At 54.1% G+C, this 21,265-nt stretch overlaps 1 protein-coding gene and 1 long non-coding RNA gene across 5 annotated transcripts; one reads left to right on the plus strand and one right to left on the minus strand.

Moving 5' to 3' along the window:
- Nucleotides 1-281: 281 nt before the first annotated feature.
- On the minus strand, nt 282-21,031 carry LOC143259386 (uncharacterized). Of its 2 annotated transcripts, none has more exons than XR_013033195.1 (4): nt 20,850-21,031; nt 20,675-20,735; nt 1,056-1,265; nt 282-489 (listed from the first exon to the last, which is right to left on the minus strand). It is a non-coding gene; the product is annotated as an uncharacterized LOC143259386 (long non-coding RNA). The 2 variants fall into 2 exon arrangements; XR_013033194.1 differs by having other exon boundaries at nt 20,529-20,735.
- Nucleotides 7,712-20,540, plus strand: LOC117222560 (uncharacterized). 3 transcript variants are annotated; one of them, XR_004490721.2, is made up of 7 exons: nt 7,712-8,386; nt 13,925-14,076; nt 14,167-14,257; nt 14,348-14,451; nt 14,565-14,971; nt 15,057-18,640; nt 19,083-20,540. XR_004490721.2 is itself a non-coding variant. In XM_033474319.2 (7 exons), the coding sequence occupies exons 2-7, from the start codon at nt 13,962-13,964 to the stop codon at nt 18,570-18,572; spliced, it is 4,104 nt and encodes a 1,367-aa protein (XP_033330210.2). In that variant the 5' UTR covers nt 7,712-8,386; nt 13,925-13,961; the 3' UTR covers nt 18,573-19,054. The 3 variants fall into 3 exon arrangements, 2 of the variants coding, with proteins under 2 accessions (XP_033330210.2, XP_033330209.2); XM_033474319.2 differs by lacking the exon at nt 19,083-20,540 and having other exon boundaries at nt 15,057-18,209; nt 18,339-19,054; XM_033474318.2 differs by lacking the exon at nt 19,083-20,540 and having other exon boundaries at nt 15,057-19,054.
- Nucleotides 21,032-21,265: the final 234 nt, after the last annotated feature.

The following is a 21,265-nucleotide window of genomic DNA, read 5'->3' on the forward strand; positions in this document are numbered from 1 at the left end:
CGATTCCTAGTCCATGCTAGTCGCCATTTTTTTTCGTCCCATCGGTGCCACCCTGTTACAGCGACTCCCGCAGCTGCGAGACGTTACAAGAGACATTGAACTGTAAAAAACAGGTATGACGAAATACAGGCAACTCCAATGGGCATGACGACCTCCTTCGTCGTGGACATTTTTAAAAGTGACACGCGCATCAACGTGTGCGGCAATATTACGCGTTAATATCAAGCATGATCGCATCGTAACATTTCGAAATTTGCGCGATTTAATTTCAAACGCCGCTATACGGTTTTTATATTGTATTATTATATTATATTATGATATATTACAATATATTATCATATTATATTGCTATAATGTGAAACTGCCCTGTTGCGAGCAACTCCTTAAAAGATAATGGAAGATAGGGTTTGCCAAGGAAGACTGTTACCAACGGACAATCGAGGAGTCGAGATCGAACTGTCGAACGAGCAACATTTCAAATTGAAAGATCTGAAATATAATTGCATTGAGTTGTATTATAGTTTATATTCTTTGTTGTAAATAAAATGCCGCGACGCGAGAGAAACGGAGTGATTCGCAACAATGTGCAATAGACTAAGGGCAACATCTCTTGCACGGTCATCGTCTATTAGCGCGGAACGTCGTCCTTCGACGCCGAAACCATCTAGATTAGTTGAAACATGTTCTGCCGATCGTACATGTAGGGGATCGCGGTGTAATTGCGAACAGCTAAGCAAGAATTCGAATAAAACGAGATCTGAGCAAGAAACGAGATCACTAATTGCTTGTAATTATAGTTGAACTATTCGTTTACAAACTACAATAATTGATACGGCTAACATTTGAAAATAAAACGTAGTTTTAAGATAAAAAAAAGAAACGAAACCTTCAGTGTTCGCAATTATCCGACTGCCGAACAAGTTGATAATCACATCTATTTATCTCTTATCGCTTTCAGCGAGAATAATATCGCTTCTCAATGCAATGATAAAAGTCGCCGTTGCGAAATGAGTCGAACAGGAGTCAATTCCATGGTAAATAGGTTAAATTTATACCCCTTCTTGCAGCCTTTTCTATGATCGACCTCTCGGTAACCGAGCCCTCTGGATGGACAAACGACGTCAAGAAAATACCCTCGGTTTTTCGAAAGCTGGCATAATTTCGCAACAACGCTGCCTTCCTTCGTCGAAACGTCTCATCTACTGATTCGCCACTTTTCAAGATACATCTCCAAACATCCAAAACATCCCATGCCTTTCGCTTTTCTAAACAAATCAAAATTTCTAAGCACTCCATGAAATACCAAATGTAATTTCATTTATTCGCGTCCGGTTATCCGAAAGCGATTTCCTTAACTTCAAGCTTCATTGTTCGGACGCTCGGTAAAGCATCGCGAGGGTTGCGTCGACATTTTCCAAGGAAGGTTGATGGACTTTCCGGGGTTCGGCACGTCAACGAACGTTTCTCGAACAAGCGGCAGGGTCACAGGGTATCCCGGAAGGGGGCACCGAAGGCACGGAGCGTCCCGTGGAGAAGAAGATGGAGAAGGACGAACGGTAGGGGTCGAGGTACACGATCGGGGGCCAGGAATGACCTTCGTTACCTTCGGCCCGAGGAGAACGGCAGGGAGGAGGGAAGGTGAAAAGGCGAGGAGGGTACGGAGGATGCCTACCTTCGGCAACCTACATTAGGTACGGGCGACGCGGAGTCAGCCAGCGGCCGCGGGCCACGGAAACTCGCTCGCTGATTGGCTACAACCTCCCCCAGGGAAGTGCGTCGGAGAGCGTCGGAAGTGAAGAGGGGTGAGCTTGGCTAGAGCCAGGCGGTTGCACACGAGGCGGAAAGGTCTCTGTTCTCGAGGAAGCGAACGGGCAGGGGGTCGGGGATCGGCGAGCAAGGACCCGACCGCTCGACGGCAGCGCATCGTGTGCACTCGGCTTTTCTTTCCCTCGGTACACCACTTCTCCCTTTCGTTCTCTCCCCGTCTCTCTCCGTCTCCCGCGGCCGGACCGGCCTGTCCTGCTCGGACGGAGAAGGCTCCTCGGGATTTCGGTCTCTCCCCTCGGCCCCCTCGGTACGCTGTAATGCCGCCACCCCTTCGATCCCTCCACGCAAACCTCCCGTCCCATCGCGGCCTGCCCTTGTAGCCCTCCATCCCACCGAGCGATCCTTTTTACTGGCTTCCGCGCGCGTGCACGCGCTCCCTTCGCGCCCGACAGCGACAGAAACACCCCGCGGTCGAGAGCGAGAGACGACCGAGAGAAAGAGAGAGAGGGAGAGAGAGACGAGCGAGAGAGTCGCGGTAGGAGAGAGAGCGGGAGGCAGCCCAGGGGGGCGGCGAAGGGAGAGAACGAGGAAGGGGACAACACAGAGATCGTGGGGGAGAAAGAGAGAAAGCGGGAAGGGATGCCGCCGGAAAAGAGCGAGAAAAGAGACGGGCGTATCTGTGCGGACGTAGCCACGCACACAGTGACCGCGGCGCAAGTGCATGTCGCGTGATCGGCTGCGAGGGATACGGACGCACACACGCGCGCGCACCCTCCTGCTGCCGAATGTAGTAGAGAATGAATAATGTACCCACGTACAGCCGATGTCAGGAGGGGCTCCAGGGAATGCAAGCATCGGACCGTCCCCTCCGTCCTAGGCTTTGTAGGCCGTTTATCGAAACGCAGCAGGATCGTACGCAGACGATCCTACCGCGATCGTCGCGATGTCCGTCCGCGAACCCCGTGGATCCCCGAGAAAAAAAGAGATCGACCGATGTCGAAACTCTGGTCGCACCTCCGACCTCTTTCGTCGCCTTCGCGAACTCGCGAAGCAACGCCGGTCTTCCGGCAAGAAGATCGACGCGTTCCTATTCAGCGTTGCGAAAAGATGTTAGATTTCATGCTAAAGCGAGAGAAGAACCCGTGGGATGTCATCGTCGCTCCCGTTCCCAAAGTTCCCTCTTCGCGATACCTTTGCCCGCTTGTGTGCCGAAACCGGCACCTCTGATCGCAACGATGTTTCAATCAGCGCCCTGTGCCCCCCCGTGGTGGCCAGCCAGTCGAAGGATCGGTCACGCGGCAGCCCGAAACACGTGGAAGGTTTCCCAAAAGCGTGTATCGACCGATAACGCGGCGCAGGCTCACTGTAACGTTTCCTGGCGCACGAGCGCGCGCGGGAAGCGTGCGTGTGTGTCCTCGGGCCGAACGCCGAGGATCCGGGGGCCGCCCACGTATCACCTACGAAGGCACCGTGCACGAAGAAGGGAACGATTCGAGGAACGGTGGACAAAGAACGAGCGAGGCCTCGGAAGCGGAGCAAGGATCAAGGGAGAGATAGCCGAGGAGACGGCTGATCTAGCGGCGTCTCATTCGCTCGTGATTCGAGCCGCGTTCCACAGCTAAACGACCGACCATCCGTCCGACGGTGGCCCTGGTGGGGATAGCCCTCCAAGGGATCCTTTCCAGAGAAAGCCTCGGGAGGAAGCCCTCGCCTCGGTCGGTGTTCCCGAACGAGATGCTTGTACGCCACGGGGGGAGAGCTCGGGGGGAAGAGAGCCGGGGGAGAGAGAGAAAGGGCGCGAGAGAGAGAGCGCGAGAGCGAGAGAGAGAGAGAAAAAGAAAGAAAGAGAAAGAGGGAGACCGTGCGAGGGTTGGAGGGGAACGGGACGCATGCACGCACCATGCGAATATTTTCGTCGGCATCCTCCGGCTGTTCGAGGAGAGGCAGAGAAGGGGGAACAGAGTTCTTAAAGTACACCCAGGGAGTGTCAGGATTGGAAGGTCGATCGCCGTGGTGGGAGTGTTGCCGCTAGTTGGCTCATAGCTGACTGGTGTAATTAAAAACGCCCGTAAATTAATGTTGCCGGCACCGGCACCCTCTCGTTCGAGGGCACCGAAACCTCGTCGGGGGCACCGAAAGAACTACCCCCCTGCCCGGTCCCCACCCTCGTCACGGTCCGGCGGTTGAAAAAATTTCGGCCGTCTATCGCGACGCTAATTAATATTCCCGAGCGGGATTAGGTACGCGGAGGCAGGTTGCTTGGCCGCGAAGTTCAAAGACACGGAAGCGGCGCGGCGGATTTTTCATCCGCAGGTAGAAGGATTTATCGCCGGCGCGTAATCTCCGCGCGCATGAATGCGAGCGCGTCATTGTGCGCCGGGGAGATTAATTATGCGCATTGTCGCAACGCGTTCGGCGCGCAAGAAAGATGCTGCTCTTGTAGTTGTAGGCCTTGTGCTCTTTGGTAGCAGCAGGCCGCGTCCGTCCGTTCGACGCGACGACATCGTCGCCGGCTGCCGCCGCCGAGCCGCCAGGACACCGCGTCCACCATTTTGGTTCCCGCGGCGTCGTTCCCCGAAATTACCCGAATTCCTCGGCCCCTTTGCCCGCGAATTCGGCCGGTCGCCGGGGGATCGCGAGCGTTTCGCTTCTCGCTCGTCGCGAGATCGTGCGGCCTAGACGAGGACGGTGACGTGGTAAAATAGCGCCGTGAGTGGCGCGAATCGATGAAGCCGTTTTCGGGGCAAAGAAACCGAGCCTCGGCTTGTCCGGGACACCACGTCCGAGTGCCGGTGCTCTTTTTAAACCGAGTTTCACGCCTGACCAACGCCAATCTCGCCGGATTTCTAATAATAGCCCCCCGAGGATCGTCAAGACTACGTGTCTCCGGTGAGACGAGAGCGTTGGCGGATTGAAAGATTATTCGACAGCGCAAGCGCGCCATACGCGCAAATAGCGAGCGGGTGCACGTCACGGAGATCTGTACGCTGTACTTGCACACGAAGACTCGCATTCGGCTACCGCGATACGCGAACGGAAATAACGATGATTACAATGTCGTCTTTGTTGCCGGCTCCCGCTGAATATGTTTGCCGTGGAAAGTAAAAGGCTTCGGGTGCGGCGAAGTAAGAACAAAGTCAACATGTAACGCGGCAGAGAAAGCAGTCGGGACGAGCGATATTAATTAAACACACCGACCGAGGCGAAACGAACGACGGTTGTTTCAGCGTGCGACGGCTATCGTCGCGACGGATATCCGAGCGGAATTCGTCGGAGATCCTAGAATCCGCGATTCTGTCCGCTCGCGTATCCGGGCGTTCGGGTCGTGCCAAGCTTCGGTTTCGAGCGGAGAGAAGGACAAGATGCTTTCGAAAGATATTTCTCACATGCGCGCGGTGGAGTTAGGGCTCGCGCGGACGATAAGAGAGGACGGTAATGGAATGGACGCGTGATAAAACGTTGCGCAACCTCGTTTAGCGTTAGATTAGATAGCCAGGCCGAAGCATCCGCGCTCTGTTTATCGGCAGGAACCAAAATGGCGCGGAGCAGCGGATCGCGGCGAGCTCCGTGCCGTTGCAACAAAGGCTCTCCCGGGCACCGCCATGGAGGAATCCGCGGACGCGGCTCGACCGAATTCTCTCGGCTACCCGTTTAACACCTGAATCGTGCTACTTATCGGCGAGCCGCGATTCAAGTTCGCTAATGTCCGCCGTTCCCGGCGGCGTGCGAACGGTCTCGTTCGTCTCGAAAACGCCGAGTGCTGCTCGCGAACCGGAATGGCGGTCTGCGACCGTGGCTAACTGCCGAACGGGACCCCGGTGTTTGTATTAATTAGTGCGCAGGGGGTCCTCGGGACAAAGCCAGGTATTGGGGTGCACGGAAATTTTCGGCACGATCGCCACGCCCATTGAACACTCGTTTATTCCGGGCATCGCCGGGGTTGTCAACATGTCGGAGGACAACTTTTGGGATCGTCGATGACCGTCGCGTTAACCTTCGATACCTCGAGCCTTAATCGTTTTATGGCGGTTATTAAATAGAATTAGCTCTGAGACACTATCTGCAGGTAAAATATGCAGGTAAAATATGAGCGGATTTACCGACGAAATAAGGGTCATCGGACGGAGCTAGGCGCTTTCTCTCTTTGACTCTCTCCCTCTCTCTGTACTCTCTGTCTAGTTCCTTTGTCCACCGGATCGCTCGGCTACAAACTGTAGCTTTTTACAGCTTTACTCACGGCGAGAGCCATTCCGACAATTCCGACTTTATTGTGCCCAAGTTTCGCCGTAGGTTTGCATACTTCGTCTTCGTTGTAAGTTCTCGTCCCTTCAAGGCAATTAAGCACGTGTGGATTTCAATAATGAGTCAATGGCAAGTTTACAGGTTTCAAAAGTGCTGGCTGAGGCCTCTCGAAAGCGTTTAGGGTTTCCCGGACACGGTGTCCGCGGGGATCAAGGCCGAGGGTTCGCGTCGGCCTGCGTTTTCCATCGGTTTGCCTTCTAATTAGCACGAGGGGGCACGGATTTCCGTGGCGAGGCCGGGTCGAACGCGCGATATCGAAAGCCGAGCCCCCGCGATAAAACCTGATACGCACCCCAAAAAGACGACGCGGCTCGCGGCGGCTCGGCGCGGCGATATCGCGAGGGCCGCGAGGGCCCTCGGCTCGTACGGTACGCGAAATTAACATCGGCAATAAAACTCCCGGCGGCGTGCACATAATCTATCTGGTTTTATCCGGCGGCGGGGATCCGTGGCGCGTCCTGCGGCGGCCGGGAGGACGCCGAACGGCGCGGGGCGCTGGTTTTCCACCGCAAACGGGTTTGCCGCGGGTTCCGAGCGGGCACGGGTACACGCGGAAATCCATCTGGCGGCGTCTCGAGTGCCGATTTCCGTTCCCGGCGCGCTGTAATTGGAGGTTACGATCGGAACGAAGAAGAAGACGAAGATGAAGACGAAGACGAAGGAGAAGGGAAAGGATACGTGCGAGCTTGGAGGGTCGTTTCTGCGTCCGCGGCTACGAAAGGGAATCGGAGATGCGCGGAGCAGGGAGGAGCGGGAACAGGAGAAAGATGGAAAAGGTAAAAAGAGAAAGCTGGAGAGAGAGAGAGAGAGAAAGAGAGGAGAGGGGGAGAGACCGAGAAGGATGACAGAAAAAGAGGGGTAACTAGCGAGAAGGGTGAGGTATCGGCGCAAACGAATAGGGGGGAGCTCGTAACCGGGCTGGTAACGCGGCAGTCGTCAATGGGGTGAAGGGGGAGAGTTGTCGGACACGTTGGTGTGCCCGGTCTAACTCGACGGTGTGTGTAGCACACGGTGAATGGAGGAGGGGTGGCCAGAAGCGAGCGCGCATAGAGGAGTGGAGAGAAAAACGACTCGCGTACAGGCAGGCAGGCAGGCAAACAGGCAAGGCAAGGCAAGGCAAGGCGAGCAGGCAAGGCGAAGCAAGGCAAAACGAAGCAAGGCAAGACGAAGCGAGGTAAGGCAGGCAAGGCGAGGCGAGGCGAGGCGAAGCAAGACGAAGGCAAGTCGAGCATCACGGAGAGCCAGGTCTGGCGGCAGGCTAGGCAGGCTAGGCAGGCTAGGCATCGGGCATCGGCAGCTCGAGCCCGAGTTCTACGGACACGGTGAGACTTGGTGCTCGAAAGGGGGGCGGAGGGGGGGGAGGCAGGAGAGAGCGGCTGCGAGCGACAGCGAGAGCAACCGCGAGGGAGAGACGAGGACAAAGGAGGCACCGATCGAGAAGGGGGGCACGGGAGGAGGGAAACGAAAACGGCAGGCGTAGCGAGGAGCGTGTGTACAGCCTGGAGGACAGGAGAGAAAGACGATGGAGGGGGCTGCGATGGGACCGAGAAGGGGCTGCGCGGCGAAGGGATAACCGGGAAAGAGCGAGGGAGGGGAGCGACGGGAGGGGAAAGGGCATATCCCACTCGGGGTTTCGGTTTAGTTTGCCGTGAGTCGTCGTCGTGCTCGGTGTTGTTGGTGTTCACAGAGCGAGGCTCGTTCCCGCACGCTCGATGTCGCTCATTTCCGCGGCTTAGTTCGAGGAAACGCCGCGCCGTGTTCGGCGGCGCCTTCGTACGGGCGAGTTGTGCGTTCGCTTCGTTCCTTCGTTCTTTATTTTTTCCCTCGTTTCCCCTCGTTTCGTTCGCGTTGGTTTTGTTTCGTTCGACGATCCCCGTGTCTCGGCCGGGCCCCTGCCGTTCTTCCGGAGCCCGGCGCAAAAGGTGAAAGTACGGATCCCGCGTCGCCCGAGAGAGCCCTGGCTCGAATGAGTGCCAGGGAAGAAGCTGGCCGTTTCCTCGCGAATCTCGCGTACGAGCCGAGCCGTGTCGGCCACGCGACGTAGCAGTCGTTCCTGAGCCTGGACACCCCCTCGACCCTCTCGAGCAACAGCCGTCTCTCGCCGACCGTCGCCGAACCCGAAGGAGAGGCTGTAGATCGGACCGCCGAGGAACCCTACTTGCGTCCCCTAACCACCGTGATCCTGCAGTGTTCCAGTGTGTGTTCGAGGCTCGAGCGAGACCACGGTCGGCCCCGTACACACGACGTCCGGGACCAGCATGCTACACCACCATAGAGGATAGCGTTTGCCACTCGACGAACCATCGCATGCTCGCACGTAAGTAAACCCGCTCGCACACCGACCCAAAGTATACACGATCTAAGCACGTACAGACGACGCGCTTTCGAGCGTGTACGCTTGTGTGGACGGAGACCTACACCTCGCCGGTTCAACGCTGTTCAGAGACAACAGAGAGAAATAGAGGCGGAACGAGTGGGAGTGAGACGGAGAGGGCGGTTTCCTCCATCTTTTTCTCCCCCTCCTTCTCCGTTTCTGTCCCACTACCGTCTTTCTCGTTATTACTCTTTTTCCCCTCTACTCGCTCTATCCTCTCGCGTGTGTACCCTCCTTCTCCAGCACGAGCCCATCTTTCTCTCTCTATCTCTCTCGCTCTCTATCTCTATCTCACTCGCTCTCTTTTTTTCTCTTTTATCTCTCTCCCTCCCTTTTTCGCTCTGTCTCTCGCAGTCTCTCTTTCGCTCTCCGTCTCTCTTTCTCTCTCGCAACAGCGATACTGTACCGGCCGGCTCAAAATACACGCCGCTACCCCGATGGAGCTTAACGAGCCGCGTGTTACCTTGTAATCGATTGTCCTACCGCGAAACCGTCTTGCTCGATGGTTAATTCAACCGTCGATCGGCGACGACCTGCGGAAATTGAACGGCCTGTAGGCCGAAGCGGCAACTGTTGCGACACCCGGACCGTTCCCGCGACTGTAATTTTGGGCCGGGATATAATGTTCGCTGGGCGTTATTCCGCCCGAGAGAGAAATCTCGTTCCGTTGCCACACCACCGTCTCCTATCAATCTTGTCGCCCGTTCTAGAACGCGTTAGAGCTACCCTCGCTCCTCGAGCCCCAACCGTGTGGGGTGCGCGCACAGGATGCACGACTTTTGTTACCAAAAGACTCGAATTCCTCCGTGTACCGGCCAGAAATTCCGTTACACGCGTTACACGGCGGGCACATTCGCGATGATATCTCGTAAATAAATCCCGATTCGCGGACGTCCGATGCTCCATCGGTATTACCAGAACGCTCCCATGGGGTCTTAATGAACGGTTATCAATAGCTCCGCGAGGTCCTGGTAAAAATAAGTCGAGATCGATCTTGCTCAGACACACAGCTCCCTGCTGTACCTTCCGATGCGGAGTTTCGCCGGGAGGATCTTTCCCGAGATCCGTGGCAGACAGAGAGGATGCACCGTGGGGCATTTACCCTGGCTGATTCGGGACCCCTCCTCCGATCTCTCCTCCGGGAAAGACAGTACAAATAATCTATCGGCGAGCTAGGGCGCTTCGATCGAGAAGTATTTCCAGAGAAATGAGAGAGAGAGAGAGAGAGAGAAGGAGAGAGAGCAGGGTACGGATCGGCCCGGAGGCATTCTCGCGGTCGGCCCGGCGTTTTGGAGCGGCCTGTATCCGTACTTTTTCTCACATTCGCGCCGCCTCGTCTCTCGTCCTCGACGAAATCGGTCGGTGCGCGTTCGCGATACGCGCGACGATGGAATAAACATCGCGGCCGATACGAGGGCGAAGCGGGGAACGGGAGAGGAACCGCGACGATACACTCTCGTTTCGCTCGAGCGTGGCCGAGAGAGCAGCGTGCGGCTCTCTCGGCTAGAGCGAGCGCGCGCGATCTATCCCGTCGCCCGAAATCGATGTAACGGTCGGCCGGGACACCGGGACGATCGAAAGCTTTCCAGCTGAAAAACTCGTCGCGCCGCTTTCGTTCGGGGCGTTCGTGTCGCGATCTCGCAACAACGTCCGTTGCCTACGAGAGACACACTCGAGAAAACGTGTCCCCACTGATTAATCAGCTGGCTGCCTCGCCGAGACCAGATCTCTCGCCGTCGAACGGCCGCCGTTACGCGACAGGCCCCCGGACGGACAATGGGGGCGGGAAACGACGGCGACCGGGCCCCGGATTTTTCAGCACCGAGAGAAGATGCCCGGGGATGATGGCCCGCGCGCCGATTTTTCCTTCCGTCCCGAGGAATGCGGTTCGAAACGGCGGAGAAGAAGATACCGGGGCGGCGGAGCCACGTTATCGTCGCGTGACCAAGCCGGAATGCGACGACGACGGAAAACCGATCGACGGATCGGTAAAAATGTGATTACCCAATCGTTTTCGATTTCGCGCCGGCTGCCAGGCTGCGAACGCCGGGCGACACTCCTCCGCGCGCGCTCCCTCCGCTTTTATTCCCCGCGGGGAGAATATATATTCGTTTTTGCTGGCCGACACAGGCCGTCGTGTCGCGTGGGATTGGATGCCCGATCGAACGGACGCCTTTCTTCGGCGATCTCTCTGTACACGGTCGCTAAGGTTACTTCGAATCACGGCCTCTTCCGGCCGGTAGGGTCGTCGTCTCCCTACTCCCGTTTCTTGGGGTACGAGGGCCTGTGTAGAGAGAAGCCAACGCGGAGGGATCGGAGAGAGCAGCTGGGGGTCTAATCTGTAGCCTCGCATGCCGCGCGATAACGCGGCCAAAGTTTCGCCGGCGTGGAAATCGAAGCGCGGAGATCGCCCGACAAGACAACTGTATCTTAACGAGTCCCTGGCACCTTCGGACCCCGTGCCCTTCGGCAGAAGAAACGGCGAGAAGGAATCGCGTCGCCGAAGGCCCGGATTTCCGCATCTTACGTCGCGTCGAGTTCTCGATGGAAAATCTAAGAGTAATGTCTCCCCAATTGACGCTCAGATTGTGTACAAAAGTGGAAAATTTGGGAAGCGGAGATACGATTATTCGAGCTTTGTACAATCGATAACCATAACAAATGAGTCACAAGGCTCGAACAATCGTATCTCCTCTTCCAAAATTGTCCATTTTTGTGGACAATCCGAGCGTCGATTAGAGAGACATTACTGTGCCTAGCGTTTAGGAGCATTTCAACCCCCGTTTTCGGAGTCTCCGAAGAGTCGAGGAACGGGCACGACTCGGGGATATAACCATAAAAAACGAGTCACAAGGCTCGAGCAATCGTATCTCTTCTTCCAAAATTGTCGATTTTTATGGAAAATTTCTGAGCGTCGATTAGAAAGACATTACTATGCCTAGCGTTTAGGAGCATTTCAACCCCCGTTTTCGGAGTCTCCGAAGAGTCGAGGAACGGGCACGACTCGGGAATATAACCATAAAAAACGAGTCACAAGGCTCGAGCAATCGTATCTCTTCTTCCAAAATTGTCGATTTTTATGGAAAATTTCTGAGCGTCGATTAGAAAGACATTACTATGCCTAGCGTTTAGGAGCATTTCAACCCCCGTTTTCGGAGTCTCCGAAGAGTCGAGGAACGGGCACGACTCGGGGATATAACCATAAAAAACGAGTCACAAGGCTCGAGCAATCGTATCTCTTCTTCCAAAATTGTCGATTTTTATGGAAAATTTCTGAGCGTCGATTAGAAAGACATTACTATGCCTAGCGTTTAGGAGCATTTCAACCCCCGTTTTCAGAGTCTCCGAAAAGTCGATGAACGTGCACGGCTCGGAAAAATGGTGGAAACGTGTCCCGAAACGGACGGAGTCTGTTTGCGGGGAAAAAGGTGTCCGTCCGGCAGTAAGGTCAAAGAGCGGCGGTGCCTTTAAAAGTTCGAAACGCCGGGTCGCCCCCAGGTGTGCCGGGGCTCCCGGCGGTCGAGCCTCGGGGGGGTAGTTCGATCGTTTTTTCGGGACGATTGGAATCGGGCCTGTGGCATCATCGCTCGCGATCCCGCCCGAGAATGTTGCTTCTCACGGAGCAGATATAAATAGACGAAGTGGCTAAGACATCGCGGAACGTCTCGGTGTAGGTATATGGCGCGTTAGCGGTGTCCGCCTCGGGGTCCAAATAGTACAGCTAATTTCTAACGAGATAATTGACCGTGATGCGCGGCACGCCGGGCTTTGTCCGCGGTTCGAACGCCGTTCGTCGTCGCGGGCCGGCCGGCCGGCGACGACGACGACGACGAAAAGCACGTCGACGCTTCCCGATTCCAGGGCCGACGAACCCGATCGGTGTGGACGGGGCTTTATTTAGGCGCGTCCCTGCATTCGCGACACGTGCTGCACTCGGGGAATAGACGAGGCGAGCCTCCGAGAGGCAAGCGGACGAGGAATAACGAGATCTCCGGTATGGTCGTGAGGAGTAACTTTAACCCGTTAACCGGCGGAGACGGGCGAACGTCCCGACGAATCGTGATCGTCTGCCCGCGGAAAAATAAGCGATCGGTCCGTGCGCGCGTGGGGTACCCGCGTCTTTCTAGATCGATTTCGTGAATATTCCACGGGATCCGGCGGACAGAGTCGTGTTCGGAGTTGGGCCGCTCATGAATAAAAATCGGATCGGTGCCACGGGAACACCGCGTGTCCCGGTGTTCCCGTTTGTCCCGGAAGCTTAGAGTGTCTCCCAGTCGATCTCGAATAACCGCGGAATAATTGAACTAATTTATAGGACAGCCGGGGGCTGGAAGTTCCGGCATATCTGGTTCGAGGAGCACTTAATTGAATCGATAGCGACTTCGCCGGGGATCGGCGGCCGATCGAAACTTTTGGCTGCCGGTGTGTAAGGTCGTCGAGCGACGACGTGTCTCGTCGTCGTTCGTCGAATTGAGGATAATTCGTAGCCGCTGCTCCGTATCTGTTCGAGCGATTAAAGAGCCGAGCCTCCTCGAGCGGCCGCGCGAGGACTCGATCGCCGGCAAAAACCGGGCGGCGTTAATTTTCTTGGGCAACGATAACGAGCGCCGAGGAGCGGTTTTATCGCGAGCATATCTTTCTCTCTCTCTCTCTCGCTCTCTCTCTCTCTCTCTCTCTCTCTCTCTCTCTCTCTCTCTCTGCGAAATAGCGCGATATTCGATCAATACCAGCCAGGTATTCGACGGCACACGCGTTTCGTTCGCTAGGCAAGGGCTGCTGTTGGTGGTGCTGTTCAGCAGCCAGGCCCGTGGCGGAGCGGAAAAACGGAAAGGACAATTCCCCGAGCGGGAAGGACGAGGATAAAACGCACCCGTATACACACCGGGTGCTTGCCATCCGGTGGAGGGGGGGACGAGAGACCGAAGCAACGGGATTCTAGCTACCTGAGAAACCTTCGGGAAAGTGGCCTAAGCACCGTGACACGGCCCAACCGTTCCCTCGGACCGCGTGCGGATCCGTCCGAGAAGCTTTTGCGAATTGTCCCGAACGAAAGTTCGAGGATCTCAGTCCCGAGAACCGAAGGCCAGGCACAAGGCCGGCGAAGCGCGCGGGGACTTTAAATGTAAACGGGACGACACGTTCGTTTGTGTGAACTAGATGAGTAATGGCGCTGCTTCCGGGACGAGCGAGCGCACGAAACGGGATGAAGTATGTACATTATGTCGCGCGTAAGATTGTTTCTCGGCCGGACCGGGCCCTCTCGGCCTTTTACGGGCGTCCTCGGGCGAACGTCGGCAGAATTTCTGGGCACACACGGATTCAAATTTGAGTGGAACGCCGCTGAATAGGGCGGAGAATTCGAAGGGACGACGACGCGCGTCTGTAACTGCACCGGCGTGAGCGGATCGCGCGATCCTCTATTTCGCGTTGCGGTTTTCCGGAGCGTGGGATCATCACGTCGTTCTCTGTTTCACGTTGCAGGTATCATCACGGGCAGTTCCGTTCCACAATAAGAAAAATGTCGGGACCGGGCAAAAGGACTTACCTCCGCGAGGTGAATCCCTACCTCGTTTGCCTGTTGTGCCGGGGCTACCTCATAGACGCGACCACCGTCGTCGAGTGTCTGCACTCGTGTAAGTGAAACGAAATCCTCTCGCGAATGATATTTCCCAGGCCGGCCCCGAACGGATAATGATATGCTGCTCCTTCCTTTCTGTTTCCAGTTTGCAGAAGCTGTATTTTAAAGCATCTGAGCACCGAGGCGCAGTGTCCCTCTTGCAAACATGTTCTCAACAAGGCGAAGCCGAACATCAAGTACGTGCATTCCGCTTTCACGTTCTGCCAATCGTTCGTCGATCGAATCGTTTAATGTTCGAACGTTTTTCGATGACCGTTTGCTTTTAGGGCGGACAAAGCGTTGCAAGAGATCGTGTACAAATTGGTCCCCGGGCTTTATCACAAAGAGATGCGCAAGAGAAGAGAGTTCTACAAGAAGCACCCGGAGCACGGTAACGCTTCCACTCTGACTAACTCTCCGAATCTATTTAGGATAGACGTACTCGTCGCTTTGTTCGCGACGATTGTTTTTTGCGAATGTGATACGAACGATCGAACTTTTCAGCGGACTTCGCGACACCGGAGCAACGCGGCGAAGACGTGAGCGGCCGACTGATATTCGCGCCGGAGGACGCGGTCAGTTTGAGCTTAGAGTACCTGCCACCCGGAGCGGATCCGCTCACGATCCTGCTCAGCACGAACGACGACGCGAACACCGTGAACGGACTGAACAACCAAACGAACAACAATACCGGCAGCAATAACGCCGGCAACCACAACACGAACACGACGAGCAACCGACGGTACCTTCAATGTCCCGCGCTGGTGACTATAGCACACTTGAAAAAATTCCTAGCACTGAAATACAGCGTCGACATGACGAGATACACGATCGAGGTTTGCCATCGGCGTGCCCCGCTTCCAGAGCACTGGACGCTCATGGACGTCGCGTATATTTACGCTTGGAAGAGAGTAAGTCGAGCCTTGTTCCTCGCTAAGCGATACGAAACCATTTCTATTAGTGTTTTTTTTTAACGTCCGATAATCGTCTTTTCAGAACGCACCCATGCGATTTTTCTACCGAGTCGCGTTGGAAGAGCAACGGCTGGAGGCGCCGCCGCACGACAGACCGTCCACCCCCGGTCTGGGGGCGAGTTTACCCGCGGACGCTGTGGTTCAGAACAGAATCAACGCGGAAAATGAGCAGAACGAGCCGGAACGCAAGGTCGAGATCGAGCAGGCGAACAATCAAGAAGAGAGGCGCCCGTTGGAAGCTGGAAACGAAGCTCCAAGCGAAAAGTCGAGAGTGTCCAACGAGCAGAGGGTCGCGGCAGAGCCGAAGAAAGTCGCGATAGAGCCGAAGAAAGTCGCGATAGAGCCGAAGAAAGTCGCGGTGGAGACGAAGAAGCCGGAGACGAAAACGGAACAGCCTCTGAGCAGCGCGACAGTGTCGACGACAGTGACATCGACGACGATTTCGTCTTCCACAACGAACACGACGACCACAACAGTGACTAACACGACACCGTCGAGCACGTCGACGAATACCGAGGCCACGAAGCAGATCAAAACGCCCATCAAGATACTAAAGAATCCGGATGGACGTTACGAGGTGCTGAGAAGCCCGTCGCTGAACTGGGGCACGAAAGAGCCGAGCACCGAGCCGAAGTCCTCGAGCCCCGAGTTCAGCGTGGTCAGCATAGGCAGCGGGCAGAACTCGAACGGAGTGAAGATCACCCTGAAGCAATGCCCACCGAGCAACGTGACCCCAAAGAAGCCGAAAGTGATCAGCAACGTTTTGTTGAATTGCGGCCAGTCGGAGAAGGAGAGCCCGAGTGCGTTGGTCATACAGCAGATCCAAAGAGACCGAGAGAAGCAACAGGCGGAGAAACAGGAGAAGCAGCGGCGCAGGGTCACGTTCGTGGAACGACCGGCCCCGCCCGAGAAACCTGTGAGCAACGCGGTGAAGATCTTGCCGAAGAAGCCGGCCGAGCAGCAGGACAAGAAACAGTTCCTTCAAGGGTTCCAACTGACCGCCAGAGAGACCGTAGCGGAATCGCTCGTGGACTCGAAGCCGCCGGAGACGACTGTGAGCAGGTCGGTCGTCGATGCTCAGAGCAAAGGTAACGAGACCAAAAAGGAGGACAAGAAGATCGAGGCGGCGACGGAAGGACAAAATAAAAATACCGTGGAGAACGCGGCCGGTGTTAATGCGAGCGGAAGCGTGGCGAACGCGAGCAAACGGCCGGCAACGGTCGCCGGAATTAGCGGCAATGCGCGAGTGAACGCGAACAAACAGTGCAGTGACGTGGATGCACGGCCGTTCGGTTACGCGAAGAGTTCGAGTGTGGCTACCGTGAACGCGAACGTGAACGCGAACGCCGGCAACGCTCCGGCAAAGGTCGACGTGTACACTTTCTCCAACGACCCGCCGGTGGTCCCAGCGGGGGCGGTTAAGAGAAAGTGTCCACCGGGATTGCCCATCTTCGACATCAAGCGGAAGAAACAGCAACAGGTGCAGACCCCGAAGAAACAGTCTCCCGTTGCGACCGTGCCCTCTCCTCTGCCCAGCCCGATGCCTAACAATCTCAAATCACCGAGGAAGATAGCCACCGAGCACGTGGTTTCTGCGAAGAGACCCGCGAACGTCATCGGCGAGCCTGGTCCCAGTCGAGCGCCAGCTCCGAGTCCCAAACCTCAGACAAACAACCCAATGCTCTCGAGCGACACGAGAAACATCTTGGACGGCTGCGGTTTGAACATCCCTGCGAGCCTCAGTATTACCCTAACCGCGCCAAAGTCCCCTGGCAGCAGCGGAGGATTCGTCGAGCCGAGCGACTCCAAGGACAACCGGAAGAACGCGCTCGGAAAGGTGAGCCCTAGCATCACTCTGAACGATCGGTCCGTGGATCCCCGAGTGCTGAAAGCACTGAAGGCGGGCCAAATAAGGATGCCGGCACCAGCGAAACCGAGGCAGACCAAGCAGCCGGATCGTGAGATCAATCAACAGCGGCAGACACCCTCTGGGAAGAGGAAGAGGGAGCAAGAATCGAGGGATATTCTTGATCTGAGCGGTGGAAAGAAGATGGACATGCATCCGCTGAGAATACCGAACCCTCAGCCGAAGATGAAGGCGAAATCGTCGGTCAGAGACAACATGCCGAACCTGTCCGACCAAGGGCAAGTGGTGACATTGATGGGAGGGCACAGATACTATCGAGCGCCGCCAGGATCTCTAACTCCCGCGGCTCACAGAGTGAGCGACTGTCCTTTGCCGACACCGACGCGCACCCCTGTCTACGCTCCAGGATTGTCGAGCCCCATGAGCGCCAACCGATCGAGCACAAACCTCTCGTCCGTGTTCCCAAGCCTGCAGAGCCTGTACGCCCTCAGCCAAGCCCCCAACCTCCAGCAGTTCCAGATGGACGCGAGGTTGAGGCTGCCGCGGCCGACCGAGGCGAATTCCTCGGGCATTAACACCGACAACCGAAGCGCGAACAACAGCCTGCCAGGGAAGAGTCACTTAGCTGCTCAGTGCGCGCCGGTGAAACCCGCTCGATCCTCCATCGCACCACTGGCAGTGCCCATTAGCAAACAACAGCAGTCCGGCGAAAGGTCTGCCAGCACCGTTTGTCTGAACCGTACTCTCGCCAACGAGGTAAGCAAGAATGTCGCGTTTCGAAGCAACGAACCATTGGATTCCGTAGACAGTGGCCAGCAGCAATTGTCCGTCCAAACGAAGTACCCTGCGACCACGGAAACCAGCAACAACCGGTACTCGCCTCGAAGCACCACGAGCAACAGTGGCAGCAACGAGGACAAGGCGTCCGTTGAAACGATTCGCGACGCGAACACGGAATCGAACAACGATTCCAAGAAAGACGACACTGCCTCGAGGCAAACCCCTAATCGCGAGGCTGCCAGCCCCAGGGTTTCTTCAACGGCTTCCCCATCGCCTCCGCCAGGCGATTCTAGCACCAGCAGCAACAACGAGAACGCCGCTGGTCGCGGCGACAGCGTGACAACCGGGTCGAACGGGATCGACAACGACGTACCCGCTCCCAGCCCGAAGAAGAGCACCACCCCCGCAGTGGAGGTGTCCAGTAGCAAGTCTCCGGCCAGCCCTGACTCCAGCTCGGTGACGATCGAGAGCAGCCTATCCAGCAAAGGTTGCTCAACGGTGGAACAAGGCTTCCCGTCTCCATCGGAGGTAACTAAGTCTTCCTCCGAGCGATCTTCGAAACCCGAGAACCCAGTCGTCGACGCGACCACGGATACCGAGAAGAAACCCGCGTTCAAACAATCGGACGCGAAGCAACTTACTTCGGAAATGTTCCAGAAGAGACTGCTGGCCGCGTTCCCTTCGAACGAGTGGGCGAACAACCCCATAGCCGCCCAACACCTGGGCAACTTTCTGAAGAGCTTGAACGCCTCTATCAAGTCGGATAACAAGATGGAGGGGATCGCAGCGAAGAAGATCGAGGCTCAGCTAGCGTGCAACGACGGTGCGACTGTTCGTTTGAACAACGAAGCTACGTCGAAGACCAGGCCGGACGTTACCGAACGGTCTTAACCACGTGGAACGCTCTGTGCACGAGCGGAATGATTGTTCGTTGAAGGAGATAGCTATCGCACTGCCAGGTACGCGGGTCTCGCGAAGTGAATCGGTCTTTGAGAAGGAGAGGACGATCGCGAATTCGGTTGACCCAAGGTGCTCGTTCGGTGCTGATCCGCGAGTCGAGCGATTTCAACGAATGAACTTTACTTTTCGTGCATGAACACCGAGCAAATTCGATAATGATCGACCGCGAGCCGATCGGGCCACCGAATTGCCTCTTTCTCTTGCAATTAGATTCACTTCGAGCCAGCTATGCCAATGTTATCGGATGTCTTTTAGCGTGGATGAACGAAACGATTTGTATGATCTATTTTGAATAGATCTAATTATTTCTTATATATATATATATAGATAGATAATATATATAAAAAAATATATATATATATAATATATATATTATATTATATATATTATAATATATATTATAATATATATATATATTATAGAAATAATTATTTCTTATAGACCAGGCATGTCCACGGGAGGCGCGGTAGGGGCCAATCGAGCGCTGACTTCTCGTTCCCAAAAAAACACGTTTGTGGAAGCGGACGAACCATGCCATAAAATGTTTCTTCGACGACGGGACGCGACGGCGAGAGGAATAACGGTTGTCTCCTGTGGACGTCTCTGTTCTGCGTTCTGCGAATAGAGACGATGGAACCTGAGAGGCTCTCTCAGGTGTTCGCGGGACGCTTTGTACAAAACACGGTGTACCGCGTCGTACAATACAGGGAAAAGATACAGCTCGGACGCTGGAAATTTTATTTTTTCAAATTTTTTAAGGACACACTCGAAGACACGTACACGTACACGCATACACACGCAACCCTCCCCCCGTGGAATTTGAATCTGCGCGCAGTTGCTTCGTCGAGTTCGCTACGTTGAGAGGGTTCCATGGGAACTTCCGATTTCGCGTAAACGATATCGACTTGTGCGAGTCTGTAGTGTTTCACGTGGGAATCGTTCCTATCTCGGTCCAATGGAACTATGCGAAAGCGGAGTGTTCGACCAAGTACCTCGCATTGAATTTACAGACGGCGGAAAGCTCGCGGGTCGTTCAAGGGTAGCCATCCGCTCCAACCGAATTGCCTTCAGATGGTGTCCTGAACAACCCGCAAATAGTGGAATCGTTTGATCTTTTTTTTTCATTTCTTATTGTCGCTCAATATAATTGGTCGCAAATCTTTGTAAAGCTTTACATATTTCTCAGATGTATTTACAAGGGCATGAACCCTTTCGCTACCCCTATGTTAACCGGATCATGGCCCAAGATTGTTGAGAGAGAGAAAGTCTGGGAGCCCAGTGCAGCGACACCCAGTGGCCAAAAACTGACAGTAAAGTCGAAATTTATGTTGTTCTTTATTTACCGATTAAAATCTATTCCAGGAAAGCTGCTTTAGTCATTGCAAAATCTTTCCTATTCGTACTTATGCATTCTATAAGCAAGGAGATACACAGGGACCGAAAATTGACGGAGATGGAATATCCGAAGAGAAGTGATTAGTATACAATTAATTGTATAACGTATGGATTTATGCTATTGTTAGTTTCTTCATTTATCTTTTCTGCGTTACGTTTCGCTATGAGTTACTACTATGTATACGTTGTACGATAATTGTTATGTTATGCAAGTGTATTATATTATATGTATTATTTCTTGATCTGTATATATTTATGATTATACTTAGTCAGCCGTTCTTTGCGAGAATGCGCGCAAAATCCTATTACTCTGTAAGCCCAACAACCGTTTCTATTCAAGTCGAATTTGAAAAATCATGAAAACGATCGTGATCAAAAAGTTTTTATAACACAAATCGCAACGAATGTCTCGTTGCGATGCACGTTGGACATTCATTTCGAATAATAGAGAGAACGGACATGTAACGACTAAAGGAATATATTATTATATACCTAAAAATAAAACCGTTGTAGCTTTATTCTGTCCCTTCGGCGTTGGCGCGAAAACAATTTCAAATGTGTCCTCCATATTGCAATAACGACCTCAACACAGGTCGAACTTTACATTATTAACATTTCAATATTGATGCTTGACTCACCGAGTTGGTTTCTCGTTAGCATTCAATTCTATCGTAATCAGCCGGCAATAGACTCAAAAACCTGTAAAGAAGTTAAATTACAACTTTGTTGCGACAATATTTGATACTTCGTGAAACATAGGACCGGAGAACGAAGACTTTATTACTTCATTGTTATTGTAAAAAGATACGATACCTTGACCAACTTTTATGATGACTTAGTATTTGGAGTTTCGCACTTTCTTTTTCTGCCAGTCTTTTTGTTAAATTGACGAAAAATAATCGATAAATTTTGAAATTCAAAATCTTCTAATAGGACCGTTACGTGCGCATTGCTGCGTTCCACAAACTATTAAATGGCCGACTCTCGAGGCCACTGTTGCCACCTTAAGAAAATTACAACGTAAAACAAAATTATGTCAGAAATTGAAGAAATTATCGGGTGCATTACATTTTCAAATATATAAGAAAAAAAAATCATACGTTATTCTCAAAATATATTATTGATATCATTAACGTTACAAAAACCGTTATAATGCCAGAATCAGTAGTACCAATCGACATCTGAAAATCGATTGCAGCGCCGTACGTGGAGAATCGTGTGTACACGAA

Source organism: Megalopta genalis, chromosome 4 (assembly GCF_051020955.1).
Source record: "Megalopta genalis isolate 19385.01 chromosome 4, iyMegGena1_principal, whole genome shotgun sequence".
NCBI lineage: Eukaryota > Metazoa > Arthropoda > Insecta > Hymenoptera > Halictidae > Megalopta > Megalopta genalis.